Consider the following 24,657-nt stretch of genomic DNA (forward strand, 5'->3'; position numbering starts at 1 on the left):
ATCATAGATTGGCTTTTTGCTAAAATTCATAAAATATAAAACTGTATTATAATAATCTGTATTTATCTTCAGGTGAAGAATTATACTTATTAAGGTGTTCAGGAATGTTGTCTTGTAAGTCAAAATATCTGCATTGTCTCTAAGTCCTGAATGTTTACATTCTTAGTGCTGAAGAACTCCAATAGGTAAATATCAAAATTGTTCTTTTTTTTTGTTTCAAACACTTGTGTGTTGACATTTCTTCATCGTATTACTCCTTAACTGGAAATCATTAATTAGAAAATTGTTATTTAAACAAAAATGATGCATTGAAATAACCAATGATGGCGTAAATTCAATATTTGGCTTAGTGAAACAGGATTACAAAAAAAAAAAAAAGGGGGGAAATCCCCCACTGAATAATTTGTCACTTAATTATATTGTTTTGCCTGTGTGTGAGTCCCTTTCAAAACAGAATATTCTGTGGTTGTGTTTGTCTTCCAGAGCAACACACACTGAAGGTCTGCTGGCCTGAAGAGGTGGCTGACCATCACCTACTGATAGGAAGTAGAGAATAAATCTTTTGTTTTCTTCTGCTTCCATGCATGGACCTTTGCTTTTGTTTTATTAAATTAAGTTTATTTTCACAAGTTTATTTTCTCATTTTATTTTCTTCCTGCCCCATCCTGCTGAGGAGGGACAATGTCAACCCACCAAAGGCTTTTTCAGGGCCCAATGTGGCCTTGAGATAACATTAGTTTTGTATGAAGGTTCTATAGCTATGGTAGTAAATAGGTGTCAAGCTCCTGTGCAGGTCACAGAGTTTGTTGGTTTCACTGATTAACTCTTCATTTTGCTGAATTTGGGAACAAGTCAATTCAAATAATGGGTCTGTGCTTTGCCCTGGCACAGATGGCCTTGCTGTGCTGGCAGAACTATCTTGTGGAGAGGATCAGGGAATGCAGCATTCTTTTTCTACTTGTGATTCATGAGAATTGTTTTATTATGCAGATTCCTGAGGTTCTTGTTCACTCTTATATAAGCTGTTTAATGCTACTAATTAACATATTCTGGAATTTGTTTGTGAATTTGGCATTGTCCTGGCGCAAAAGACAACTTTTGGGTGAGGCAATACTCAAATGTGCCTTGAATGCTGCTTATCTTGCCCAGGGACTTTATGCCTAAACAGACAAGCAACACCTCAAAAATTGATGCAACACCTTACAGAAGGATACCTGGACTATGCCAGTGAATACCAGCAGCTTGTGCAGAAAAATATGGGAATTACAAAAAAATTATAACATACTGAATTCCACCATAAATATTGAAATTAAGCATGTACCTTATTGTCTTTCCTGGATCTGCTTCAATAATCCAAGTGCAATGAAGATTGTTGTCATATGGTGCTGGGTAACCAGGGGACAAAATGCGCCCCGATGTAGCAGCATGAATTCGACCACCACACTCAGCTGCAAAATAAGGATAAAATTTCTAATGAGACCATAGTAATTGGCACTTCCATTTTCCAACCATTCCACATCTCTGTGTTTTCTAAAAAGTTAACAGAATGACCTAATACTTCTGAAGCAGTAGACATATATACAAACCAGGACATGTACCTAAGTTAAAAATTAACACAGTTATCTTATTCCTACCTTGTTATAAAGAAAAAAACCCATAAAACGGTGACTAGGTAACTTAACTGACCAGACAGGTTCATTATGTACTGAGACTACAAAAGTACAATTTTAGCATTGACAGGACAAAAAAACATTCCTGAAATTTCCCATTTAACATGCTTAGCTTTTCTAACAATGAATGTTTGAATTCAAACTTTGCAGCACTGAATTTTAAAATTAAAATAGCTCTCTGTTTTGCTGTAATGTCAAAATTATTTTAGTGTAATGCTTTCAAGTTACTTCTATAAAGCTTCAGCTTTAATGACACCAAAAAGCAGTAGGTATTGCGTAAAAATTTCCTTCAGTATTTAAAAATTTAAATGCCATATGCTTGCAGATCAAGAGAGTAAATCAGAAAGCTACAATTTGATAGTATGTGGCATCTGGTGTAAAACACTTTTACTATCAATGCTGTTTCTGTGGAGAGACCAATGGCAATGCTAAGCATCCATAATCAAATGATTCTTCTGTTGCTTGTTTAGGGCATCAAGCTGTTGTGTGGCCAGTGTAAAGACACACCCTGATGAAAGAGAACTGTGTAACAGTCATTGACACTGAACTAAAAAGGATCAGTGATTCTTCAGTGAAGTGATGTACTTGAATTTCTACTACATTTATAGTGTTGCCTTAGAAGTTGTTAAAAAAACCTATCACGGGGATTCATTCAAGCACAGCTGTACAGCAACCATTGTAAGACAGAGATGATGGAAAAAAAAACATAGCAGTTGGACCAAATAATCTATCAGCAATACTCTAACAAACATTAATCTTTGTACATGCCACCAAGCCACTGCACACAACCAAGATGTTACCATGAAGGAAAACTACCATAGAGGAAATAAGGTGACTGATTTACTTATTTATCCTGCTGGTTTGATCCACCAAACACTACATTCTATATACAGAACCACAGCAGGAAGAAACTCAAGTACAAAATTTCTTCACACGTAACTCTCTTCTATGATTTCAATTAATTTCCATTATACAAGAAAGTTTGGATTGCAATAATCACTGTGGTAGATAACTAAAGACAAGAAATTACTGATACAGTACTGTGTTTACTGAAGAACTAAATTTAACTCAGTGAACCCAAATTTAAGCTCGAACTAATTGACATACTTGATTTAAAATTCTGAGAAGGCTCATGTAGTGAAAGAATACATCATAAAATTTGGGATGATTCATCATGCATTTCATATATTTTTTTAATCCATTTTAGAACTATATCAAAAGTAAACTTTCAGAAGTAATTATAAAAAAAAAATTCAAACCATTTATATTCAAATATGCGTAAATGAGTGCACTGTAAAATCAGCACCTCAAAGAATATACTATATAAACACTTATACTATAACTAGTGGAAGTGACTTCAGCATTTCTGGAAGCTTCTAGAGGAGGAATTAAAATAATTCACTGGCTTTCTTCATTATGGTTTAGAACATAGAAAAAATGAAAATGATTATAAGACCAATATTACAGTTTATCACTAAAAATTAGTAAGTGTAGAATGTGTGGAATATGTCTAGGTATATGCTTGAATTATTTGTGAATGACACTGAAATGACAGTGAATCAATGAAGAATATAAATGCCACCAAAGAGAACAGCAAATATCAAAAGCCAATCTAACCTACAAGAAAAAAATAATGCATCTCCACAAAAATTTTAAGAAAATGTTTCTAAGAAAGGAAGTGATGTTTGGAAATTCATGACAACTTCAGAAAAAGGAAGAAAAAGAAATCATTCAAATCAAAGTAGAAAAAGATAAAACTGTGATAAGATAAAACTGATGGAAGAATAGATCTTACAAGTCTAAAGGGGGAGGGAAGCAAGACTGCAATAATCTGCAGATATATAAATGAGTTTTCAAGGATCTTCATGGCAAGATTTCCCATGCACAGAACAGTAAAAACTCCCTATAATTTAATAAAGATTACAGACTGAAAAAGACTGTTTAGAAGGAAACACTTTTAGAAGTTTTTGAGAGAGAACAATGAACATTTGATTTCTTGGGGAACAAATTAATGGTCCAGAAGAGATTTAAACTAGAAATGAAAAGAGATAGTTTATACAGAATTTATGAAATCCCAAAATATTATTTTAAGGACAGGAACAAGGACAGGAACTAAAAATGTATGTAGAGAGATAAAAGCACATAGAAAGATACCTTTTGGTTGAACAGACAAAAAAGAAGATCAAAATCTCTCTCAGAATACCAAAAGAAAACGGATTATTCTATTGATTGAGGGACATAATTTCACTTAGAGATGAAATAAGATTCGCAAGATATTCTGGCAAAAATTATTTCAAAAGATTGGAAACAAAATACAGAAACTAAATCTAGCAATTCAAGGTACAAAAGCAAAGCACAAAGACAAAAAAAAAAAAAAAAGAAGAAAAAAGAATGAAAATCTTGAGTGAAATACAGAATCTTAAAAGCATATTGGTATGAAGAAACTGGAAATACAGGTGAAAATACATGACTAGAAGGAGCATTACATGGTAGGAATACACTAATAATCTAAATAAAGTCAGTGTGAAAAAACAAACATATTGTTCAAAAAGTATTTTGAAGAAGGACCATGAAAGATGTTCTACTGGAGCAAAGATGGCAATTTTCTTTAGATTTACTTGATCCTGGATTCCTTAGCTTCCTCCAGGTCAGATTGGAATATACAGCTTTTTTTTGCTTTTTTTTTTTTTTTTTTTTTAATTACTACTATTTCTATTGTTATGTGTTTGAAATTTTAACATCCCACATATAGATTAGAAGACAAATCATCATACAAAGAAAAGGAAATAGATGGTTGAATTTATTCACCTAATAGACTTGAAACCAACAAGTATTTTAAAGCTGATTCTTAGTCTTGGTAGTGAACACAGGCACAAAAAATATTGCAGAAAATAACCTTAGAGAAATTACTTCATTTAAATTACATGGGGAAACAGGCAAAGGTAGAACTAATTATGGGTCTTCTCTACAAAAGGGCAAACTTGGAGGAAAAGGAAGCTAACCAATTAGACTGAAGTGCATGAGGACTTGAATGCATAAAAAGCCTGGAAAAGTCTTTAAATCAAAACTGGATAGTTGTTTTGACCTCTCACATATATAGAAGAAAACTTACAGATAAAATTCTAGAATCAAGTGGGGAAAATAACCTCTACTAAGACAGAAGAAATACTGTTCACTGATGTTTTTCACCTTCAGCTTAAGATGAATGTTTCAAAGGAAGGGACCTTGCTCTTTTGTAGACTGCAGGTTTGTGAATGTGTTCAGCAGGAAAGAGGTTCTGGAATGGAGAATGTAGCTCCCAAAATGCAAGAAAGGAAACAAGCAGAAATCCTGCAGGTGAGGTGAGTGCTGAAGGCAGTTGGGACCTGCCAGCAGCAGGCAGTAGGGGCAAAAACTACGTATCACATGACATAGAGAAGGAAAGACTCATGGGAACTCCATGTGAAAATTGAAGTCAGGAAGCCACTGGCAAATGCTGGACAGGAAAGCAAAACTAGAGGATGCAAATTGCTAGTAAAGGTACAATGGATAACAGCTATACTGGTATTCAGTTATTCTGCATGTTGGCTTGTAATTTTCTGTTTAATATTTACATTGGTTGTAATAAAACAAAATTTTAGGCACGTGAAGACATGATTTTTCCAGGGAACGTCTACCTCAAGGCTTTGACAGATGGGGTATCTTAGCACAGCAACAAGGACTCCAGAGCACATGGATAAAAAAACTACAGCAACACGTGATGAAACTTAGAAATAAAGTTCATAGGAATGAGATGCTGAAATAATATCTGATGAAAATAGATAAGGAAAAAAGCCCACAACCTTATTTGCTTTATGATGGGGCTTTCTTAGTTTATGAAGTGTTTAGACAATACCACTGCCTGTGATAGTATATCAGACTCAGTGACCCAGAGCTTCATCAGAACCAAAGCAGTAGTCTTCCATCAAAGGCTGCTCTATAGAAAAAAAGTGTTTTCCAGTAGTTTCATAACCATTAACAGCAAGCCACCTATTTTAGAGAAGTAAAACTTCCATGTCCATATTCAAACTTTACTGGAAATTTAAAATATATTTGCACCATTATCATCTTATGAAGTATACAAAGACAGAATATTGTTTTTTTTTTTCTTGAACCACCAGACCAATCATACCAGAACACTGTCACAATCCATATTACCTATGCAAGTAGGCAAAGGTTTGTCCCAAACTCTTCGATCTCCACTTAAGCAGGTCATAATACTACTACCATGCATTGTATAGCCAGGATTACAGCTGTATAAAATGACAGTGTCTATAAAATGTCCTTCATCTCGTATCTTGTAACCATAATTCGGTATGCCAGGATCTTCACACTTTACTAAGTCAAAACCTGAAAACAGAAATGGGGAAAGAAAAAAAGACATGGGGATATAAATACCAAATGAAATATAATAGCAATGAATCTGATTCTGATGCAAAGTATGTTCTCATGATTCAGTGACATTAGATGTATTCACAGTGACCAAAGATAAATTGTATATAATTTGAATAAATCAGAAACTGAAAGACTAGAAACTAATTATTAACTTGATATTTGATTATGACATTTGCTTATTGATGAAAGCATCTTATCTATATTATTCTAAAATAGATTGTTGAGAAATTAATTGCCTTATACCACTTCTATATTTCATTCTTTTTTATTCAGTGGGAAGGAAATACTGATCCTGGTTTTGGCACTAAGGAGCAGCTTCACGTTCTCACCTAATCTCCATAATGATGTCAAGAGACCACAGTGGTAACCCAGGAAGCATGTGCAAGGGCTACTTCATCCATCCTAGTCTCAAGATAGTATAGCTTCAGTTTCATCTGTGCTGAAAGGAAGTATTCTCACATTCATTTTCAACTTGGATTCTCCTTTCTGGCCTGTTAAAATGCTGAATGGGATAAATACCTCCCTCTGTGATCCATGGAATGAGCAGATCTGCTCTGAGCACCTACAACTCTTTCCACATTTTATGCATGACTCTCTTCATTGCCTTCATACGGCATTGCTAAAATGTAAAGAGACATTCTATATCTCTTTTTTTGCCTTCAGTTCCTGTTCCTGGAATAATATAAAGAGTGGCTCCAAATTCATCTTTTTTCATTCCAAATTATTCTTCATAGTGGATTCTTCTTTATTACTGCCATGCCCCCAAACAAAAAAAAAAGGATTTCTGACTCCACAAATTTTTTCCATTTTGCTGTCCTTATTTTACTGAACAGCTTACACAAGTGATTATGGATCAGGCTGTTGGTCTCCAGTTTTCTGTTTTCAGTGCATTCTCTACACAAGGTTGCTCAGGGAAGCTGTGGATTCCCCTTCCCTGGAAGGGTTCAGGCCCTGCTGGATGTGACTTTGAACTAGAAGGTGTCCTTGCCCATGTGTAAGGCCCCAATAAATATGATCTATGAGACTTTCCAAAGGGCTCACAGTTGTTCATGTACTCTGAGTTAGATGCATGGGAGAAATACTAACAAGATACCCAAGAGGTCAAAATAACAAAACAAGCTTTAACTGGCACTTTTAGAAATTCAGAGAATTTTGACAAAAGGTTTTGAGCAGCATTCAATTAACATGAAACAAACAAAGCATTCACTTGGCCCATTCAACTTAGCAAACTCCAAGCCTCATCGATTTTAAGTTTCTCAAAACATTACTCAAAATCCCAAGATGAGGTAATTAGGAGAGAAAAAGAAAGACAAAAAAGGTGCAGAAAAGAACAAACATAGCCATCACTCCTGTTTCCAGTGGTGTACAGCTGACAGAAGTTCCAAGAGGACGGAGGGTCAAATGTGCTTGCCTTGTGTCTTGCTTTAAGTACCTTTTGGCTTTTCCTAGGCCCTTCCCCAGGTGGAGCTTGCAGTCATTTGGACACTTAGGAGCTGGGTTAGAGGCTCCAGTGCCAGGGAGTGGCAGCCTCTGCAGGGCTGGGATACAGGCTGGGGGAGGGTGGGGTGAAAGGGACAGTTCATCACCTCACCAGAGCAAGACCCAGGCTGCCCCTTGCCACACACACATCCACACACCCACCCACACCTCTGAATGCTTCAAGCCAGTAATCCTTCTAGGCTCTCACACTATGGCAGGAGGGTTGGAACTGGATGATCTTTAAGGTCCTTTCAAATCCAAACCATTCTATGATTCTGTGAGGTCCTTCACTAAGTAGTAAATAACATATCTACAGACAACCTTCAATTATTTTATAAATACACAAGCGAGAGTTGGTATCATATTTTTCTGGTTGCCTGTCTCCTGGCAGTGAGATCAACCACAGCTGAAAAAAAACTGCAAGGAGCTTTTCTTCCTGTAGAAACACTAAAAATATCCATCAACTGACATCACTGAAAACACAAAATACCTTTGCTTTTTTTGTTCATTAATTGGGCACAAAGGTTGGGATTTACCTGTTATAACTCAGGAGTCTGAAAATTAGAAGGCTACATTTGAACTAGCCTAGGCCACTCCAATTGTCAGTAAAAAATATAAATTTCTGGAAAACAATCTACCCCTTGTATTGACTGGTGTTCAGATCAATCAGCTCAATAAGCCCCTGCAGACATTTATTTTCTACCTTTATTTTTAACTGAGCCTATACTCTTTCTTTATATAGTAGGCCAGAACTGAATGCTGTTCTATCACATCGACACTCCATCCCTCTCTGTGCTAATATCTAGAGAAATATCAGGCCTCAGGAACAATGACAATAGCTTGACCAAAGTCATGCACACTTAAATTCAGTTATCCTTTGAAAGAGTGTGGCTGTTTATGAGTGCCTTCCTGGGAAATCAGCTATCTATCTACTGTATTATGACTGAGATTGCTAGGGAAAGTCCTAAACAGAAGGCAGCAAGATAGCTGCAAGTTAGCATTTACTCTAACATTTTGTAAGTCTAATGAATCATTTCCCCATATCATGCCTTGCCAATGCTTAGTTTACTAGCAGAGCTGTAGTCTTTATGTCAGATGGAGTTATCTATTACCACACACAGTACAAAAGGATTATAGAGATTTATCATTATTTCCTTGCAGAAAGATTGTTTTCATGTAAATATTTGTACATCCCTGCAGTTTCTTTTTGTGGAAAAAAAAAGAAGAAAAAAAAAAGCAGTAATTGTTTTAACTGGCTCTCAGCAATGATTATATAGACAGTCACATCTAAAGAGTTTTCTGTCTTTTAAAGTTAAAAGTATCTTATGAAGTAGTATTAATCTCATCTTAAGGAAGAAAAAAGTAGATTGGATGGACTGGACAATTCTAAAAAAGTCTATTTCTCTTCACACACTATAAAGAACCACAATAATTTGGTCATTCAGATGAGCTGAACTTCACAAGACATAGCTGTATTTCATTATTTTAATCTCCTTATTAAACATACAGAGACATTTATGTAAAACCCCGAAAATGTAAGTTGTTTGATAGATAGCATTACATTTTACTGCTGATTTGACAGCATGAGTCAGTGTAACACTATTTCTCTGCCACTGCTCTTAAATACTTTCTCATTCTTTATTAGGTGCAACATTTGGTTATCAAATGCAGTGGCATGTGATTGACAGATGAAACTCCCCCGAATAAAGAATTTACTTGTGCCTCATGAAAAAAACTTTCCATAACACTGATATATAGTTAGAGAGATTCATTCTCCAATACCTTGTACCACATAAATAAGACAAGATTGTCAGAGAGAGGTAGTATCTTTTATAAGATCAACAAAATTTGGGTGACAAATTTGGGTGAAATGAAATGAACTTTTGGATGAACAAGCCTTCCTAGTCTGCTATACAGCCATCTTCACTAAAGGTATTGAGACTGGGATAAAACTATTGTTCTGACTTGCTATAATTTCATGTACTCCAGTTAGCATTCAATTTTGCACAAGGTGTAAACATGCGTGAAAGATGTGAAGAGTTAAAGAGATCACTCCACAAGCTTTAAAAATTTGAGACAAGCCTACTTCAGTGTTAAAGTAGATGCTATGAACTTTTACAACAGGGAAATATGGTCAGCAATCACAGTACTCAGGTCTACCTGATGTTGCAGCAAGCCAGCATCAGAGAAATTCTGCCTGCCAAGATTCTTACTGCTGAGAAAGATTATTGTATTGGCAAATTGCTGCCAATTATCTTATTCTTGAGTTTCATTATAGGATTTTCAGAACAATGAATGCCTAAAAGCATGTTAAATTAAAACCAAACCAGCCAGAATACATTTTGATGATTGGCTGTAACTTCCTGGCACTATTCAATGGGATTTACTCTGTCACTTTGATGCAAATAATCAGGAATACAGAAATACCAGTTGTCAGTGTAAAAATCATTGACATATCTGTAAATATATGTAGATTATTAATTACAACTTTTTTCAACTCAGTTTAATGATGATTGGCACTGTGGTACTAGCTACACTAGTAAGCAGTATAGTATAATAAAAGTAAATGTGGGCAGGAAAGCAATGAAGCTGCAGCTTTGATGTCCATACTATGCGCACTCATGTTTTTTCCTTGGACTAGCTTTTCTGTCCATTAGTGGATGGAATATACTGTGTGCATCCATGAAGCATAACTCTCAATTCAGCTTCAAATTTGTACCTTCCAAAGCCTGTCATCAATACAAATAAGAGAGTGTTCATTTTGTGTCTCCAAGGGAAATTTTCAGGGATTCTGTACTGCAGAATGTACTTAGAAAAGAAGTTGACAACATCCTGAGGTATCTACAAATGCTCTCTTCGCTCACTTTGAAAGGAAGAATACTATTTACTTAGTATATATACGTGTGCATTTTCACTGCATGTAAACTTACAGTGGCTATATGAAAAATAAGTAATCTAAACCAAGTAATTTCCTACTAGAAGTACTAAGGCATTTTGAAACAATCACTCTCCTAAAGCCAGGCACACGAAAAAGTACACACCTAAAAGGTACATTAGCAACCCTTAGGCACTTGATCCCTTATTTCTGACTCTAACCTTAAGTTCAACACTAAGACATGTCTATGAATGGACAAAATAAACAAAGACATTCTGAATTGTGAGCTATGGTACTCATTCAATTTTTACTTCCTACACAAAGGTATGTTGATGAACATTACATTATGACTGATTTAGTAGAATATATAAGCACACTGTTATTAGTGATCAGAATATATGCCAAGAAATTAGGTTGTAGGGCTTTATTTATTCCTTTTTTTTTTTCTTTCTTAGTAAACCTTGTTCATGTTTTGCAAAAAATATACTATGTCAATTAAAACTGCACCTATGGAGATAGAAGATAACAGTTTTAAAAAAGAGGAAATACTTGAACCAAAAATAAATGTAATACTAAAGCCCTTAATACTGTGATCCCATGATGCAAATTTGTTCAAGTGCTTTAGACATTTTAGCTTTATTTACAGCTATGTTGAATTCATTATTGTTTGTCACTGCCATGCTGACTTTATGCCAAATCATATATAAAACTGCCATAAAAGCACAAAATGCATACAAGTTTTCTTCTGTATGCACTCATTAATTTTACAGGAATTCAGTCATGTGCTTGTGCCAGATTCAGATCAGATTTTCACTGCTGGGCATCCTGATACTGCATCAATTCACTTTTAAGACTACGGAACCTTGGCTTCAGATACGATCCCAGAACACTGTAACTGCCAAATAAATATTTCTTCTTGTAAATTCAAAAGCATGAACCTGTGCTGTAACTTCTGTTACCCTGCAATCTGCTACTTTATAGTAAGAACTCTACATAGAAAGCCTCCAGAAAAAAACTGTGAAGACATTTTAAAAGAAATGCTAGCTGGGTTATTTTCAAGACTTTAGATATCTAATCTAAAGATGAACAGCTCCTTAAAATATAAAAACTGTGGTATGTAGGTGTAGATCAGCAGTAGCAATAACCTTGGTTTGGATTGGATGAATAAGTATATACTCATATAAGTTCCAGAGAATATTACTGTTTGTTAAAGATGAGGAAATACTATTACAACAAAAATATCATTAATTGCTAAGAAAATTTCACCAGACAAGCCATGGGAGGTTAATTATTTTGAATGAAAAAAGGGTTTTGCAGCTTATACATTAAACACCAAAGGGATGCCAAATATTGTTTAATAATCTCTAATAATCATATCACTTACTAAAATGTAAGTGTAGAGTGGGTGGGCTCTGCACATGCCCATTGTGAAAAGGCATTGTTTTTTCTTGTCTGCTTGCCATGCAAGACAGAACACACAAATAATGTATAACCTATCTTCAGCTCCTTAAAGTGATGTGATATCCTCCAAAAGAAGGATAAATGCATATAAAATCCTATTTTAGTACACACAAGGAAACATTAACATGTTTTATAATAAAATAAAGGTACTATGAAAACATTGGAAGCACTAGTGACTCTTCCACAGTTGCCTAAATCTGAAGTCATTTAAGCTCATAAATATAGTCTGTATGTTTAACACAGAATCTTTTTAACTATTAAAGAGTAATTAAAAGTATGAAATGGTACTTGAGTTAATGTTCAGAGTATAGAATGGATTTCTAAATGCATGTAAAATCAACAAATACTCATTCTTCGGCTGTTATATCCTAAACATCCATAACATAAGCTATTTAATTAAATCTATGCAATTCCAAATAAGAGTTCTTGGCATTTTTATTCTGTCTTGGAACCACTTATGTGCAACTCTGTCCTGAAACGTACAGCTGCAGGAAAAAAAAAAATGTACTGGAAAAATGGCAAATTACAAAATCTCTACCTAATTAGAATGATAGAAAAATCTATAGAAAGAAGGGTGTTTGGATAATGTGGCTAATAGTGAGGTAACAGAAACTTTGTATCCTTTGGAAACAGAAATACACTTTTAATTCCTCAAAAGATTTGCAATCAATTGGCAATTAATTTTGACTATTTGGATGAAACAGTCATTCAATGGATAATACTTTCTAATACGAATGTCAGCAATTCTTCTTAACATAACCAAGATGTAAAAAAATCATGTAAACCTGCAAAATATGTAAAATAGAGAAGTTAGGACATGTTATCAATAACAGATCTTTTGAATATAAAATTGAAATAATTTTTTCTGTAATTTTCTCCTGTTATAAATATGTTAGAAAAAGTTCTAAGGCCTTTCCCCACCCACTTCAAACCAGGTTATTTTTGTCCATTTATCCATTCAATCATTTTGTTCTCCCTTTCTCAGCTACAGTGTCACCATATACAAATAAAAATTGCAAATTTAAGAAGCAAGTTAAATATGGGTAGACAGGTAGCAGAAGATAAGTTTTGGTTTTTTTTTTTTTTATTGAAAGACAATACATAAATAACAATACTTCAGAGAGATGGGTATGCAAATATAAATGCCTGCAGCAAGATGACTGCTGTGCATATATAGAAAGCATACAAATAAACTTTGCAATCAGCAAGCAGGTGAATAATTAATCACAATTTATAAGCCATATGAGAAGCAGGGATCAAAGATTAAATTCCATGTGTGTTTAAGCTCTAACTTCAAGTATCTATGGAAAGATATCTTCAGGATCTCCATGTCTAAATCCTCTTTTATAATCAGTGGGGAAATGACTGATACAGCCACTATTTAAAAATATTCTATAGGTGGCATGTTAGAAGAGACTGGTTTTATCCTTTTTCTGGAAGAGGGGAAATAAAAGCAGAGGAATTAATTTTTTCCCTTGTGTTATACAGTGCAAGATACTTTGATTTAACACATACCAAACACTTAAATGTTTGCAAAATTATTAATTTCCTCACAGTCTTTTCTAAAACACTCATCCTTAGAGGAATGAAGTCATCATGAATGTAAAGGATGGATTAAAAAATGGAAAAAGCATTGTACAAGCTTATAAAAAGCAGTATGGCACAACCAGGACCAAAAGTTAAAAGAACCCCTTCATCTCCAATTGTGTTTATTCCTTCACACACTGACAGTGAACCACCTGCACACCTCATCTGTTATTCTGGTGAGTGGTATTGTGCCCAGAATGGAAAATTAACTTCTCAATACACTGAAGAACTGTATAACAAGAAACACATAAATCTTGTCTACCTTTCATTGTTCTGTTTCGACCAGCTCTTCCCATCTAGAAACTTTATGGAAGCGGAAGGAATAGAAATAAATAGGTTTATGGCATTCATTTTAACTTTCTTTGTTGCAAATAGACTTCTCTTTACATGCATCCCTAATTCTGCCCATATATCATGTATACATAATTTTGGCAGGGTGATTTTAATATGCGTAAACTTTTAAAGGAATAATCTTATTATGAAATAACTTTCTTAATGCTTTAAATAATTAGAAACATTAAAAAACACAGTTTTGCTGAAAAAAAATTGAAAAAAATCTGATTCCTATTTATTGCTAATCTTCAGTTATAAAATATGACTTGAGGGCACTAATCTTGATTTTTTGAAATGTAAACAGTTGCTCAATATAATAAAGGGAATGGAGAAAAAATTAATATTCTTCATTTAAACTGTTAAAATCTTTACAAAGTAATTCTAGATTTTGCTTGAAAATTCATTTTATTAGAAAGGGAAAAAAGTCAGAAGAAAGTTAAGATCAAACTTTGATCTCAGAGGCTCCCACAAGTTATTTGAAATGTTCAAAATTATATACTATGTTATATATTATTATATGCTATATATTATATTATCATATACTATAGTTTATGTATATCTATTATATGTTATATAATATTGTAATTTTGCATAAAAGTATTAGATATATGGAACAGAATAATATATTCATGTTTGTGTAGCTTAAATTTTATAATTAGACTGCTATAGTTAATACTTCCATAAATTAACAACAAATCAACAATAATTCACCTAACAGATCTTACATTTGAATTGCAGCAAGAAGGAGCTTGCAAGAAGGATTACTCCATCATCCTAGGTTTCCAGGTGCTGGTCATCTACCTAACTTAAGAAACTGCTCATCAGCCTCCCTTTCCCAACACAGGGTTGAGCCAATAATTCCAAATGGGAAATGATAATTTTTCATTCAACATAAGGCCAACGTAGGCAAGAAGGCCAGGTTAAAGAACAATAGGATATTGGCAGTTCTGTTCAAGTGTTCTAAGTTTTCAGACAGCAATTCTTGCTCATGGGAAAATTCTAGTAGTTATAGCAGTGGGAATAAATTAACAGTAACTCTAGTGTCTACTCATCTAAAACTTGGAAAAGAGGAAATGATTCACTGCAAATAAACAGGAGTCTTTTTGTGAAAAACAGAGGAAATGAGCAAACTTTTGGAACAAATCCCAGCTAAAACTCATTAAATCCAGCTGCACATACAGATAATGACAATGTCTATAATGGCTTCATAGAAATAATTGTTTTTAAAATATGACAGAAAAAAAATTTAGATTGAGGTGGCAAAGAAGGTAAAGAAGTTCTGTCGTTCAAACCACTGCATTGACAAATTCATGGATTCTGTTCCCAGTAAGGTCTCAGTAATAATGCTACAAATATGATCACTTCTTTGATATTAAAGCAATATAATCTTTAAGCCACCACTCCCAAAATTATGAATTTAGCTGGAATCTGCTTGTAAATTTCAATCACATTTTTTAGCTATGATGAATACATCATCAGATGAGAAAAAAAAAAATACGCTAAAGAAGCTTACCTGAATTGGCATCACTGAAACATCTTACTTTCATACTCTAAAGATAGAATTTTAATCTAAATGTAAAACACCATATGCATATGAACACCTACAGTGATCTCTGCTAGCTGCTCTCTCTCACCTCTAAAGCTTAACTGCATTTTAAACTTTATAACAAGAGATTTTAAAAAGCAGCCCTTTTCTTGATAATAGGTGTGAATTACAAAACTGGGAAAACCTAGTGGTTTTAAGAAGATAAGAATCTCTGAACCATAAACAGAAAGGTCAGGAGACCTTCAACTGGTAATTTTCAGAGCCAAATCACAATAACCTTTAACAAATTACCTTTTCCACATTTGATACCACCTACATATCAAACCTTTTTTTTTTCCTAATTGAAAATGAGAAATAGTAACATCTTCCTTCTTTCTAACCTATGCCCAGAGGGATAATTCAGTGACTAAAAGATGATAATTTATGTAAATTTGGAAATTAAATATTTTTCTTTATAATTTTTCAGGGCACTTAAAAAATCTACTGATTTAGTTGATGTATATTTGCAATACACATATTTTAATTCAAACAACATCATAGTTTTGACTCAAAGTATTTTTTGAAGAACACAATTTAATAATCATGGACTATTCAGCCTGTATTCCTAACACAGCATGCTACTACTGTTCTATTTCTTGTTTTCCTTCCTCTTCTCAGTTTCATTTTTGCCCCCCCTTTTTTACCAATGCAGTCTCAGTTCTCCACTCCATATACTTGCTCTATTTCTCGGCCAGCCCATCTGGCAATCTTCCTCTCCTATGTTTGTATCCTAGCCTTTTAGTCCCACAAATCACCATTCCCCATGCCCTGTGGTACATTTCTTGCCTTCTGTACTCTTCCTTAGGACTCCCTGGTTTGATACTGCATCTTCATTTATTCCAAGCTCCCAATGTATCTATCTATTCCCTTTATCTCTTTTTTCCCTCCTCTCTAGGTCTGGCTATTACATCCCTGGTATTGTAACCAAACAGCTTCAACCTCACTTTCTCAGGCTACCAACAAGACAGAGGATAAAGGTGGGTTTACACCAGCTGGCAGGTAAGCCCCCACCCAGTTGCTCTCACAATTCCCCACAGAGAGATCTGAAGAGAATTAGGAAGACAAAAGCAAGAAAATGAATCAGTCAAAATAAAGACAGTTTAGTAAGTGAAAACAAAACAAAGGAATATCCCTGAACATCCCAACCCAATCCCAATCACTTATGAACAGCAGACTGATACCTAGTCAGACCCTTAGCAACAGCTACTTCAGAAACACTTCCCCAGATTTCAATTGCTAAGCATGACATGGCATGACATGACATGTGTCACCATCCAGGTCATGTGTGTCCCCTCCCACCTTCTCACCCACGCTGAGCCTACCTGCTGGCATGTCAGAGCAAGTAACCCTAGAGAAGGCCCTAACACTGTGAAGCACTGCTCAGCATTAGCTGAAGAATCATAGAATCATGGAAATATTTAAGTTGGAAAAGATCCTAGATCCAAGATCCTAGGTCCAACCTTAGACCAAACATCACCATCTCAACTAAACCATAGCATTAATGCCAAGTCCAGCTGTTTCTCAAACACTTCAAGGGACAATCACCTCCGTGCATAGCCCCTTCCAATTCTTGACAACCCTTTCAGTGAAGAAATTCTTTCTGAAAGAAGAATTAACTCAACGTTTTCTTAACTGAAGAAAATTAACTCCATCCAATTCAAACACAATACAGATGGACAAACTGGTCACCTCCATCCTAATCCAGGCCTGTTGAGAAAAAGTATTTTGGAGTACTCATTCATAGGGTAGCATTTGCTCACATGAGTTTATATGGCTAAAGATCTGTATCTCACAAAATCTGGTAAGATTTTCCTTAAATGGAAAAATACAAAACATCACCATGACAGCATTTCCATCTATAAAGCATAGGTTAACATATTTTTTTCAAACAGAAGGTAAATGCATTGCTTATATTCACCTAATAAAATGGTTTTCATTGTTTCTGTCTTAGAGATAAAAAAAGATTTGGCACCTACTCTGTTTACCAGAATAGCAGCTTTATAGACATCTTTAAATTAAAAGTGAAAACCAAACTCAATTATAAAAACTTTTATAAGACCAATCATTTTTTGTTCATACAAAGTTTTGAGGATTTGGGGGAATGGGGAGACTATGTTAATGTTGAGCATTTTGGAAGCAGAAGGCAACTTAATTTTCTGGGGGAGGAAGGAAGGAAGAGACGCTGATGTCGTCATGTTTTTAATTAGGATATCATAATCCTTGTACTCAAGTGAAATTAACATTTAAAAAAAAATTACATTCATTAATTTTTGTTTCTGAAGTTTGCAAGTTTGACTTTCTTTTAGAAATTTTTCTATGCATGCAATATTCATTTGGGGTTACATTAATTTGGGGTTAGTCACATAATGGTACTGCTCTTAATAGGACCTGTGACTACGTCATACATGTATCGGTTAAGATGTACTAATTTAATAATATTTGTCTTTGGTGTCATACATTTTTACTGCAGTGTTTAAATGTTCTAATTGGAACCAATCTTATATATAGACTAGTTATGGAAAGGAAACTGGAAGAGCTTCTTTTCATTACTGGATTGTTCTGCTAAACTGACATTCTACACCCTGAGGCATAGCCACTATATTCCTGAATTTGAGAGTGATTGTGTGCTAGAATAATTGTCTGAGTCTGCAGTTTCAGAACATTGTTTTTACTGACATTCTAACTTTTTCAATTACTGTAGAATAAGAAATTAACTAAATTAAAGTTCATGATTCTCTTAAATTTACTATTACAATTGTTTCAACAATTTATATAAATTTAGACCAACTCAGATTCACCTCTCATGCACTACCTTTCACTATTCCTTGAAAGCAGTAGGGTTAAAGAACGATTAAACCAAAAATCAGAACTAAATCTTCAGTAGCAACAGAATACTATGAAGGCTAAATCAGTGCATCATGTCCAAAAAACGTATTTAAAATTTTCTTTCCTTAAACAGAACAGTATATCTTCAGGCCAATGAAGTAAATATTGTAAAACTACTAACTCTGCTAAATATAAAGAAGCATAAATGCAAATGAAAATATTAAACCTCATTCAAAAGAAAAAAATTATATCCATGAACAATCCTAAATCTGTTGTAAATTTTGTGGAGTGGAGCACAGCTCAGGGGCCTGAACACTTCCGAAAGAAATGATAGCCATGGAGAATTCTGCTTTCAGAGAAAGAAATGGTTATCATGGACTTCAAATTTGAAGATGTTACCATTAAATTATGATTTGGGCCAACACAAGATTAATTTTCAAAAAGACAAATCCTTAGTGAGATTTTTTTCCAGCCCTCATTTCCACAGAAGTGAAGGAGAATGTCTAATCTCACATCACAAGGAAGTGAAGGATATAAATAAAAAACAACTGCTGAGGAACTAACATGGAATCTCATTTTTAATCTACAGCAGCAAATAAGGAACAAGTCTGTGTCAGGCCCTCAGAAATCTAAAATCTAGTTACAGAGTATGCCACAAATTCCTGAATAATGTTCAGACTTCAAAAAGTCTATAACTAGTTCTTCATGTTTCTGAAATACAAAGGAGTCTGTTGAGAGCCAGAATATAGTACTGAGTGGGCCAGTGCAGCCAGGCATGTTCCTACAGATTGTATCTGTCAGTACTTCTGGATGGACCCTTGCACTGACCTATTACAACATATTATAAGGCTTAATCTGTGGGTAAGTGAAGCTTTTGCTTCTATTATTTACTGGACAGGACTGGGGAACCATGAAATTGCCATAGAGAGCTAGATAAACTGCTCCTAAAAAAGGTGTCTAGATAAGGTCCAACAGCAACTTCATGCTATTTCAGACAGACAACTGCCAGTGCAAAGCACACGGTAAAAACCCTCAGGTCCCAGAAAAGTCCAAAGAGCAATTCTACAGTGGTAAAGGTCCTTACACATCATGAATATACACATCCATCATCAGGCAGCATGAAAAGAAATGAGTTTTGAGATTACTAGATAGTACTGTGAAGGGAAAGAGTGTTTTCTTCTCAAATGTTTGGGAACTTTACTGAGAAAATTGTGCAAGCCCACTACAGTGCCGAGTGATCTGTGATGTGTACAAGACCAAACAGACCACGCAGTAGCAGCATTGGGCAGTACTCAGAGGGTCACAAAACATTTGTATATGACATGCATGATACAGTAAAGGTATTATTTTTTGTTTTTCCAAAAGCTAAGAAAAGTGAGACTATGTTCAAGGAAGGAGGATTAAAGAGGAGCAAGGAAGCACTCATGATACAAGTCAAAGTTCATTGCATGATGAGTGAAAACATGGTTAAATTTTCTCTTGTGTCAGGACTGTGATAGGGGAGTGGTTAGGCATGGCCTGTTTGTTATTCAGAAGCTGTACTGAATTGCTCCTTATTTAAAGTTGCAGCCTGTTACTTTTACCAGACAGCTGTTTTGCTTTTTCTGCCTGCCACGGTGTGGCATCAATAAGACTTGGGTTTTATATGGATGTCAATTTAACATTAAATGCCATTGACATAACAGCACAAAGCACTGGCATCTTTATATCAGAATGGCCAAATCTTTTAACTCAGCTGTGAACAGAATTAGCAGTGGGAATATCTGGATCTAATCTTCTCTACCCGACAAAAATTAAAGGTGTCTCAGGAAGAATAGATTTAATCAGACAGAGTGGAAAAAGATCCTATGAATAAGAAAACTGCAATTATGAAAGAATAACAGACATTTTCTAAAATAAAAAGAAAAATAGCTGTCACATGTGTCAATAAGCACACACTTAAATTTTTGCATGCAGATCACTACTGATGTCCTCTACTCATAGGGATTAATTAAAGTCATCAAACTTATGCTGCCATTTCCTCAGCACAGAGATTTGAATGTCCACAGTCATTCCCTCTGACAGCAGTGTAGAGATACTGGAAGCAGACACTTTACCTTATCCCTCCAAACACACTATAAGGAAATGGCTTTATATAAACTTTATATAAACTTTATATAAACTTTACACAAAGTTGGCAAACTGCCTTCTTTGTTCCTCATTTTTCTTCTCCTCTGGCAGAGTCATGTTCAGCTGTTGCTCAAATTACTATTTCATTGACTCTTACTCCATATATACTTACCCCACCAATTTCAGGCTAAAATATTCTCCATTTTCCTGAAGTTATTTCCTTAAATAAAATCACTGTAATTTTAGTTTTCCCTCAAAATATTTCTTAGTTTCTCAAAACAGTTAACTTGAGAAAGAGTACAGATGTTTTCATGGTCTTTCCTAGTAGAAAAATACCACTACCTATCAGAATAAATCTATTTTGTTGAAGGCATCTTGTAGTTATAGATCAAAGAATAAGATAATTATAATTTCCAGCTTCTAATCAGTATTACCTGAAGCAATTTTCCCTATAGATTTCATGAGAAATTTAATCAGATTTCATTTAGAACTTAAATCCTTTATTTCCTTTTAATATCTGCTTATATTTCTAGAGTTTGTACCAACATCTTGGATTCTGAGTTTAAGAAATTTGGTTTTATTATGTTGGTAATGGGATTCTGAAAACAGAGATAAAATTTTCTTTATCCACAATTCTGTCCTCATGTATCATTAGCTTTTTCCTCTACTGTACTTTTAAATTTAACATAACCTTCAGAATTCACACCATCAAAAAGGATGGAAAGGTAGTTGCACACAAATGAAATAGCAGATTTTCAAATTAGTCTTTTTAATAACAACCTGCAATTTTACTTCTTAATTTCAATAGCAATAATAGGAAGAAAAGTACTACAAAGACCAACAATTAAGGGCAGTTGATGATGCCTTGTGGGTAACAAGAACTCAGCAATAACATAGGAAGTAAACTGAATGAATTAACCTGATTTATTAGACCATCACTTCTCCTGTGTCCGCCTTATGATATTAATTATTCAATTTCATTCACTCCAGCATATATTTCTCATTTCCTTCAGTGAAACTATACTTTAGCACCTTTTTGATTTGTTTTAGTATTTTTAAATTATCTGGCATTATAGTTCAATTCGAAAAGTGAATAAATAAACTTCAGAGTAATCTTCCAGTTAATTCTGCTGTAAACTATAGCTTTATTAATACAAAAAGATAATTACAATTTTGTATGTCATGTATTTACTGAATTAAAATGGACATATTTGTTTGGCAACTGAATTGTAACTGCACCAAAAAATTCAAAATCCAGCAAATAATGAGTATAAATTTCTGGTATATCAAATCTCTAAGACATTACTAGGATAGGACTTTCAGAAAAAGAATGTGAGTCAGCACACCAGCAAGTTTTCAAAGCACTGCAAAAGAATACTTCTTCTGCTTGTATTTTTTGCTTGCATTAATTTATGAAAGGTTAAAAATCCCACATTAAAATGTTTGGAGTAACAGTTACAGGAGAAGGAAATCACCTGCTTAGAAGGTCACTGTCTCAAAATTTAGTTTCATCATAATACATGTGAGAAGTAAAGAATTAGTTTGTATTTAATACTGGGGATTGTCTCAAGTGAGAGAAAGTAGGAAGAAAAGTCAGTAGAGATAAGCTTTTCAACATTAATTGCTACAAACTGATTACATATATTACATATGATAAAATAAATTAGACATTTGGCAACCAAAATAAAAAAAATGTAAAGTGTTATACAGACATAGGAAAATAAGTTTTACTCTCTGACCATTACTAAAATTACAGTTAGAATATTATGTCAAATGCTGTCTATACACTTCAGAAAATGTGGAAATACTTGGAAGAATAGAAAACACAGTTTAAAAACTAAGCAAACAGTCAGGAGAAAAAGCCTTAAGACATGAATTACTGCATCTTCTGTATCTTACAGAAAAATACACTACAGGAGAGCAAATCTTAAAATAAAGTGCAACAAAATCAAGCAATTGGATGTAGAAATTAGACAAAATTGTATTTTTAAGTAAAATTACATTCATAAACAGTAGATGGAACTGGTTATGGAAGCACGATTTAAAAAGAACTGATTCAAGACCCTTGAAATCAGAGCTCTTAAAATAAGATTGTTTTTAAAATAGATCTTTGGTTCCTTTTCTTCCAAAGGAAAATGTCTACAGTTTCTCTAGGTAAATTAGAGTAGACTTCCACAGTCATTCTTCAGTGGTTCTATAAGAAAAAAATCTAAAAGGTTATTCCACAGCTTGCTCCAAACCAAAGGGAAAACATTAGATGTACTAAATTGAGCAACGGTTCCATTTCTGTGACACATTATGTTGTGGCACTCTGCTCTGCAAGATTCTACAGCAATTCATGGAAAGTAATGTTTAAGAAAATAAATTGAAAGTAAATGGAACTTGGAGATTCCTTGAAACCTGGAAAAATATTCCTTTATATGGGTTGGAAACAAACTAGTTATCCCCAAAATTATTCCCCACAAAAAAATAATTTTTTTGCCAGCAAAAATTAATTCATTTAATTGCATACAGTCTGTGGGACAAGTGTATTGTTTGTCAAAACTTGTTCATTCTGGTCTCCTTCCAGTATACTCCACTCAGATTCTGACAAACAGTCAGGCCAGATTAAGACTGTACACCCAGGTACTCATTTTTTCTTTTTTATTTTCATTTGTATTTCTTTTCTTTTCTTTTCTTTTCTTTTCTTTTCTTTTCTTTTCTTTTCTTTTCTTTTCTTTTCTTTTCTTTTCTTTTTTCTTTTCTCTTCTTCTTGTCTAATTTTACTGACTGCAGAGATTGAACTTTTCATTTTCCATGACTTTCTGTGCATTTTCTGCTACAGTTTAACAACTAATATATTCAACCCACATATGTCTCAACACCACTACTAAATCTTAAAAATAATCATGCCTTTTAAGTTTAAAAAAGTATAAATTTGCTTTCAACAGTGTTTTTAAATTACTAACACCTACCCAGTCATGTAGACAAGTAAAGCTTGGTCTCTTAACCACCGTACATTCTAGGAAATTTCCTTCAACATTCAAGAAAGACATCACTACAGCTGAGAAATACACATTTCCCTGCAAAGCAATCAATCAGATCATATTTCTGAGCTACTTACTTGTATAAGTCAGCTGAAATCCTTGGTCAGTATCAGATCCATTGGTATTAAATTCTATCCACATATGGTTAGAGGTGCTATTAAGAATAACTCCCATCATGTCCTTTTTGGTGAAGACTCCAAGAGAGCGTGAGGAACTGTCTTTTCCATCATATACCTTGCAGGAATAAGAGCATGAAACTGGACATCAAATCTAAATATTTGAAATATTTTCATCTATACAATAATTCCAAAGTTAGCAATGTATTGCCAGTAGTTTCTCCAAAACCTTAATGTATCTATTTTGAGAGGTATAACTGTATACCTCTCAATACCCCTGGGTTATACAGTTCAGGGAAATATTAAATCCCCCTTAAAGTGTTTTAGAGTCTTTTGCCTTTTCAGTTTTGTGAGCTCATCTTGAGAGAAATTAATATTTATATGCAATTCTATCTTCTGAGGTTTGGTAAACTCAAATTGTTTTCTGGATTATTCACAAAGGCCAAGAGATGTATAAGCTCTGAAATCACCACTGAAGGTAAACCCTTACAGACTACTCTGTTCTCTCCTGTCTGGATATATCAACAGCAAAAATGAGATTTTAAGTCAATCTGTCATCTTTTATCTCAGGCTCTAAGCCTGCAGCAATTTTGGTTTACTATTGGATTTAACAAAGACTGATAAGTTTTCAAAAAGATATGTGAGTCTATTTCCAAACTAATTGTAGAGATTTTCTTATTTGCCATGTTACTTTAGTGAAAACCTTGAACAGTATCAACATATGTTCTTTTTCGAATCCTAAAATTCTTAAGAATGCCCTTTTAACTGTTCACAAATACAGGAGAAATACAAACTCTTGCCAAGGAGATTTTTTTTTAACCTTATTACAAAACCTTGAAAGACACAAAATGCAAAAATAGCCTTCTGCAGTTTTGTTTTGTTTGTTGGTTTGTTTTCTCAAGATGAACTTAAAAAGCTACTTCCTTCCTTAAATTAAATAAATCTCCTCTACCTTCTCAAGGAAAAATAAAATAAAATGTGTAAATACACACCATACATGAAATGTCATGTCAATGCTTATACGATAGCAAGAAATGGATTTGAACAGCTGGTTTCTGATACGAAGTGAAAGATAATTTGCTCTTATCTCATATGTCCTAGAGTGACTAGAGACAACCAGCTCAAAAGCTACCACTACAGCAGATATTTCAAGGACTGGATCTTCATCCTTCCACAA

General features: G+C 34.1%; 1 protein-coding gene across 1 annotated transcript in view; it reads right to left on the bottom strand.

Annotated features, from left to right (window-relative positions):
* The window catches only part of CSMD1 (CUB and Sushi multiple domains 1), a 1,071,386-nt gene that overhangs the window by 175,413 nt on the left and 871,316 nt on the right, over nt 1–24,657 (bottom strand). Inside the window, exons 23-25 of the mRNA XM_041420500.1 lie at nt 23,442–23,598; nt 5,847–6,038; nt 1,322–1,448 (exon numbers count right to left, since the gene is read on the bottom strand). Coding sequence (XP_041276434.1) covers nt 1,322–1,448; nt 5,847–6,038; nt 23,442–23,598 — 476 coding nt within the window. The remainder of the gene's footprint in view (nt 1–1,321; nt 1,449–5,846; nt 6,039–23,441; nt 23,599–24,657) is intronic.

This window comes from Onychostruthus taczanowskii, unplaced genomic scaffold (genome assembly GCF_017590055.1).
Source record: "Onychostruthus taczanowskii isolate IOZ18803 unplaced genomic scaffold, ASM1759005v1 scaffold11, whole genome shotgun sequence".
NCBI classification, from domain to species: Eukaryota; Metazoa; Chordata; class Aves; order Passeriformes; family Passeridae; genus Onychostruthus; species Onychostruthus taczanowskii.